Source organism: Galeopterus variegatus, unplaced genomic scaffold (assembly GCF_000696425.1).
Source record: "Galeopterus variegatus unplaced genomic scaffold, G_variegatus-3.0.2 Scaffold362, whole genome shotgun sequence".
Taxonomy (NCBI): Eukaryota; Metazoa; Chordata; class Mammalia; order Dermoptera; family Cynocephalidae; genus Galeopterus; species Galeopterus variegatus.
Window position 1 is genome coordinate 55,428 of NW_007726473.1, and position 6,828 is coordinate 62,255.

At 37.8% G+C, this 6,828-nt stretch overlaps 1 protein-coding gene across 2 annotated transcripts in view; it reads left to right on the plus strand.

Moving 5' to 3' along the window:
* Positions 1–2,981: 2,981 nt before the first annotated feature.
* The window catches only part of LOC103586682 (chromosome unknown open reading frame, human C11orf70), a 25,118-nt gene continuing 21,271 nt past the window's right edge, over positions 2,982–6,828 (plus strand). Inside the window, exons 1-2 of one of the 2 annotated variants that reach the window (XM_008567986.1) lie at positions 2,982–3,116; positions 3,297–3,378. In XM_008567986.1, the coding sequence (XP_008566208.1) occupies positions 3,007–3,116; positions 3,297–3,378 (192 nt within the window). In that variant the 5' untranslated portion in view covers positions 2,982–3,006. The remainder of the gene's footprint in view (positions 3,117–3,296; positions 3,379–6,828) is intronic. The other variant, XM_008567984.1, reaches the window with a different exon arrangement.

The window sequence follows — 6,828 nt, forward strand, 5'->3', positions numbered from 1 at the left end:
GGATGGCTGGTGTGCTCACTGGCTGAGCGCGGTGCGGCCAGTCACAAAAAGGACAAAAATAAAATTACACAAAAATGTATAACTGAAAAGGTAAAAAGGAAAAAACGTAATAATAAGAATACTTTATTACTCTTTCTTCTTTGCCTACTTTTTTATTAAAAGAGAAAAGAACAGAATTAGAGAACAGCAAGCAAAATTATAAGCTTAAACATAACAATGTCAATGTAAAAGGTCTAAACAATCGATTTAAAAGACAAAATCTTGATTAAAAATATATCCCAAATGTGTGCTGTTTATAAGAAATACTCTTTAAATATAAGAACACAGAAAGGCTGAAAGTTAAAGGATGGAAAAACATATCATATAAATACTAACCAAAAAATGCTGGAGAAGCTATATTAATAACAGGTGAAGTAGATTTTCAGGAATAAATATTACAAGACAGAGGGATATTTCATGTTGATAAAAAGGGTTGTTGCAATAGAAAGAAATCACAAACAAATCTGTATGAATAAAAAAGTGAAACAAACAAATTCACAACCATCACTAGAGATTTTAATCTTCCTCTCCCAGTAACCAGTAGAAAAAACAGATTCAATATCTGTGAGTATGTAAAAGATTGGAACAGACCAATTAGCCTTCTTAAGTTATACATAAGACAGAAAATAAAACAACAGAATACATATTCTTGACTATCAAAATAGAGCATATGCTAAGCCTTAAGTAAATCTCAATAAATTTCAAAGGATTTAAATTATACACATTGATCTACTAAAAGATGCCAAGGCTCCTCTACTGAATAAGATAAAGCATTGCTGAGAGAAATTAAAGATCTAAGTAAGATATCTCATGTATTATAGATTGGAAGACTCAATATTGTTACACTATTTATTTTTCCTCAACTTATCTGTATAGTCAATGCAATCCCAATCAAAATCCCATCAGGTTTCTTTGATGGAAAATGATACACCCATTTTAAAATTTATATGGAAATGCAAAACTAATAGCCTATGTAATCTTGAAGAAAATGAGTAACAAATCTGGGCATCTTATACCACCAGATATTAAGTCTTTTTATAAAGCTAAAGTGATTAATACAATGTGTTATTGGTGCAAAGACAGTCCAATAGTCAAATGGAACAGAATAGAGAACCCAGAAACAGTCACTTGATTTATTATTTTTTTTTAAATAGTTCCACAGCAATTCATTCCGTTAGAAATGTCTTACCAATATATAGGGCTGGATCAACTGGAAAACTCTGTGGAAAAAATCAACTTTGAGCTTAAAAAAATTATTTTGAAATGGATTATGGACATAAATGTGAGACTATCCTCATGACTTTGTTCAGGTAGAAATCAAACATGCCACATAATAGAGAAAATTAATAAATTGTACAACAGTAAAATTAAGAATTTCTGAGCATCAAAGCTACAAGCAAACTGCAAACAAAGAAAACATTTGCAATATATGGAAATGGACTCATATCCAGACTACATAAAAACTTCCTAAAAATCAGTAAGAAAACCCTTCCTTGTAATCGACAAAATGCTTGAATAGGCACTTCATAAAGATGATATCCAAATGGCCAGTAGCATATAAAAAGTTGTTCAATAACATTAACTATTCAGGGCCGGCCCTGTGGCGCACTGCTACAGTGAGCCACTTGGGAGCGCGGTGGCGCTGCCGCCGAGGGTTCGGATCCCACATACAGACCGGTTCCCGCTCACTGGCTGAGCGAGGTGCGGGCGCAGAACCGAGGGTTGCGATCCCGTTGCCGGTCCCGGTCCGGTGCAGGCGCGACACTGAGGGTTGCGATCCGTTGCCGGTCACAAAAAAAGACAAAAAGGAAAAAAAAAATAACATTAACTATTCAAAAATGCAAATTAAAAATCACAATGAGAAATGAATACAACCTCCCCAGAATGGTTAAAATTTTTAAAGGCTGACAGTACTATATATATTGGCAAGAATGTTGAACTGGAAATCTCATGCATTACTGGCTGGGGTGTAAACTGATCTACTTTGGAAACGTTCTGGCAGAATCTACTGAAACTAGACATAGTTATACTGTATGAGGGTACTTCAAAAAGTTTGTGGAAAAATAGAATTAAAAGATAATATGACTCTTTCCATGAACTTTTTGAGGACCCCTCCTATAGCTGAGCAATTCCAATCCTGGATATATTTCCAACAGAAATGAGTGCATAAATCCCTCAAAAGAGATACACGGCTGCTTTTATAACATCATCAAACTTCAGACGACCCTCCTCTTTCTCTCTCTGCCACTGCTGACTAAGATATAATCAAGATCAGTTCTCAAGGACGAGGAAGAAAGGAAGAGAAGTCAGTAAAGAGGTGGAAAAGAACTATCCCCTCATCCTGAAGCCCAGATGCGCTGCTATTAGACAAAACTCAACAAAAACCATAGATACAAAAAGCAATTTTCAATAGAAAATAAGAAATACGTGTTCCTTATTAAACAGCACGTCGTAGTGTACTGTGTATGGAAACTTTTTTTAGTCCTCAGAGGTGACTTTTAAAGAAAAAAAATGAGCCAGATGGTAAAAGAAAATAGTTTCCCAAGTAGTCATACAGACGTTTGTCTTCCAAAATAGATAAACCTAATTAATTCAAAATAATCTTTTCTTCAGAAACTTTTGAGTCATCAGATTTAGATCATCATAAATCTGAGACTAGGACATCAACCCATGCTGAGGAATTACTATTAAGAATTAATTTCAACGAGTTTCGATTGGCAATTTTTCTGCATGCCCGAGTTTCCATAACTGCTAGACCGGGGTGGGGAGTGGGGTGGCTGGCACCGCGGAGAGCGGCGGCACGGCTGCTCGAAAAGCCGGGCTGATGCCCCTCTCCAGCCCTGCCTGCAGCGAGGCGCGGACCCCTCCTCGCCGTAGGCGCGTGGCTCCGCCCCCGTAGCGTCACGCGGACCCGACGGCCGCCGCGTCTCTATGGAAACGGCTACCCACCGACGCAGCCAAGAGGACATGGCTGCCGGGGAGCCGGGAGACTTGGGCGGCTACTACTTCAGGTTCCTGCCTCAGAAGACTTTCCAGTTTCTGAGCGCCCAGGAGACCACCAGCCGGCTCCGCCAGTGGTGAGGGGCCGAGGGGCAGAGAGATAAGAACCCCTGGGCCTTCGCGGCTGTGGAGGCGCGAGCCGGACGCTGAAGCGGCTGTAACCCGGGGACAAGGCGGATTCCGTGGGTGGGACTAGTTGAACGTGCGCTCTGAAAGGGTACCAGCCCCAAGCTGACTTTTTTCCTCCTCTGCTCCAGGTCCATGCTGGGACGAATCAAGGCGCAGGCGTTCGGGTTTGACGAGACCTTTCAGGCCTATCGGAAGGATGATTTCGTTATGGTTGGTATGGGGGTTGGAGAGTTCCTCGGGTCTCTGCTGATTTTTATTTTATTCCCCCCCCCCTTTTTTTTCATCTTTTGATGGCTCGCTGGCACAGGGATCCGAACCCGTGACATTGGTGTATAAGGCTGTGGCTTTAACCAACTGAGCTAACAGGCCAGCCCCTCTTTCCCGCACGTTGGCATAGATTCTTGTGAACACACCATTCCTTAGTGACGTCCTTTCCTTGGAATTTGGGAATAATAAAGGGTGCAGGTGATTTTTTTTGAAAGGAACTTTCTAATTTCCTAACACCAGAAGTTTTTCGTTTAGCTCATTCCATCACTACCTTCAGGATCCTGCCTTAGAGAACTTCCCAATTCTAGAAAATCGGTCTTTCTTAAGAAAATCAGTTTCTCTCTTTTTTAATAGGCACCACTCATTTTTAAACACAGGGCACTTCAAAAAGTTTGTGGAAAAATAGAATTAAAAGATAATACGAACCCTTCCATGAACATTTTGAAGTACTCTCATTTTTATCCAGCTTTATCGCCAGCTTTATTTACCAGGCTGCAAATTACTTTTGATTTTTTCTCAAAATCAGAGCCACCCTGAGAACTGGGCTTCAGGCTGTATTTTTTTTTTAAAAAAAGAATAAGATCAGGGTTTTAATTCCCTCAATTTTAGAGTGCTATAAAATTTTTAATATAATTAATTTATACAGTATTTGTTGAAACTTATTATGTCCCTGCTGGGCGAGTGTTAAAAAAATGAAGAGACCTTATCCCAGCTTACAAGGTATGCACAGTTCGGGAAGATAGAAATGTAAAAAAAAATCTCTACAACACAGTAAAATACTCGTGATTGCTATAATGGAGGATACAGAAGATGTCCTAACCACAGGGAAAAAGATACCCAACAAAGGGCCTTCAGTGTCAGGGAAAATTTCATGGAGGAGGGTGTAGAATTAACTTTGGTTGTTCAATAGATATAGAGTTCTTCAACAGATTCAAGACATCTATAAAACTCAATAAATTTCTATGATACCAGACAGTTTTTTCTAATTTTTAAGCTCTTCATGTTTGTTTATTCTTACTTTTTTCTCCATGAAGTAGATAGTAGTGATTCTCATATTTTAATTAAAAGAAATGTGTTCATACAGTCATTATTTTTTCTCATGTAACTAACTTGGATGGAAATAAATCATTGTGGCTAAGAGTGTAGCCTAGAAGAGGATTTACTTTGAAGATAATGGAATCTTTAGGGCCCTTCATTGACTCAAGCTCTTCACTTGCACAAGCCCCTTCCTGGGAACTCTGAATGACTCTAGCAGTATATGCACACGGTCATATGTTTTTGAAAATTTTTGTGGTCCTAAAGCCCCTAAACAAATTGTACAAGCTTAAGGCTCTACAAAACATGGATGCTCCCCTGCGTTGGCCTCTAGTTAGCTGTCTGGGTTCAAATTCCAGCTCTGCCACTTATAAGCAATATGATATTGAGCAAGTTACTTAACCTCAGCCTCCATTTACCTTTTTGCAAAGTGTTCACAGTGCTCGCATGGCACATAATAAATGTTGAATTAGTATTTTTGAATATGAAAATAATATTACTGAGAATTACATAAAATGAATGTTTAGCAAAATGTCTGCCTCATAAGTACTATTGTTATTAACATTTGTATATTACTTTACAGAATATTTTTCTGTAGCAGTAGTGACTTCTGTATGCCAGATTTAGCTTTCAGCACTTTTTATACATTTATTACTAATCTTTACAACAATCGAGTAAGTTTTATGTTTTTACCTCCATTTTACAGCTGAAGAAAGTAAAACTCAGAAAGGTTAAGTAAGTTGTGCAAGAATGCCCGGCATACGGCAGAACCTAAGCATTTTAACTCTAAATTCCAAGCTGTTTCACTCTAATGACTCATAACTGAACAAAGGGTATTGCTTAAACTAGAATTCCAGGTTTTGAATTTTTCTTTTCAATTTAAAAATAAATTATGTTTTTTAAAAAGTTAATTTGTAAGGTAGTAAATGGACAGAAGGAAGGAAACATTTATCTGGCAAACATTTTTTTAGTTCCTAGGTCTGTACAGATGAATAGACACAGTTAAAGAGAATGAAATGGACCAAAAACTGCATTGTGGAGTGAGAAGTGATATAATACATACTATGGGCACAAGGTACTTTAGTACAGAAGAGAATGTGATCGTTTTTGATTGAGATGATCAAAGGAGGATTTACATAAGACTAGACTCTTGAGCTAGGGCCTGAGAGACAAGCAGGAGTTTGTCAGGTAGGCAAAGTGGGGTGTTGGTTAATGTTGGAGAGATGGGTAGGATATTTTAGAAGAACTTTTGTGCCATGCAAAGGAGTTTGGGCTTTATCTAGTTAAAGAAGAGTCACTGAAAAGTTTTAAGCAAGACTGTAAAATTTAAAATATTGAGATCACCTTGGCAGAAGTGTAGAGGGGGATTGTTACGACACAGTCTAGAAGAAGTGAGATGAAATTGGAAGCTACTATCCTCCAGACAGTATATGGTGATGTCCTGAATTAAGACAGTAGCACCAGCATGGCCCAGAGAGATTTTTAGGAAAAAGTCTGAAAGACTGATAAGATATTGAGAGTAAGAGAGAGGGGGATATGTGGGATGACTCCCAAGTTTCTGGCATGGTTGACTGAAGTGGCTGATGTTATTAAATGCATAGGAAATGCAGAAGAATAAACAAAGAAAATGAATTCCGTTTTAGGCATGCTGACAGTGGCAGCCTTCTGGCAGTAAGGTGGCAGTATTCTAGATAGTTGAATTTAACATCTAACTTTAGTCTCAAGAGAGCTCTGGGCTCAGTATATAGTGTTAGCATCCTCACCATGGGACTAGAGATGATGAGGGGAATTTTCCACATAAACAACTGTAAGGAAACCTCATAATTTACAGAACTTTCCTGACAGCCTAAACAACACTTCTGCTTACATCTCATTAGCTGAACTTAACGCATGTGACCACATCCCAGGGAGGCTAGGAAATGCAGACTTAGCTGAGCCCATTGCTGTCCCAAATCATGATTCCTTAGGGAAAAGACCATTACTATAAATCAGAAACCAGCAGTCTGATAGGTGATATAGTAAAATATCTACTTATATTAATTTAGAAATACTTTTTTTTCTATTCTGACATTTTATGAAACAAGTTTATTTATATTTAAAATCACATGTATTTTGACGTATCTTTGTTACTACTTTAACTAGTTTATGAGTTGTATAATATTTTTCCAAAGCACATCAGCTTTCCTAAAGTTGAGATACAGAGAATCCCTTCTAATGCCTAACTGGAAATGTTATAACAAACCAAAATTACCATTTGCATGTATTAGCACAATTTTTTTAAATTTATTTTTTAGGTATATTTGTAATCTCAACAATATAACTTACACTGATTTATGTAAGACTTGTTTCCATTAGTTC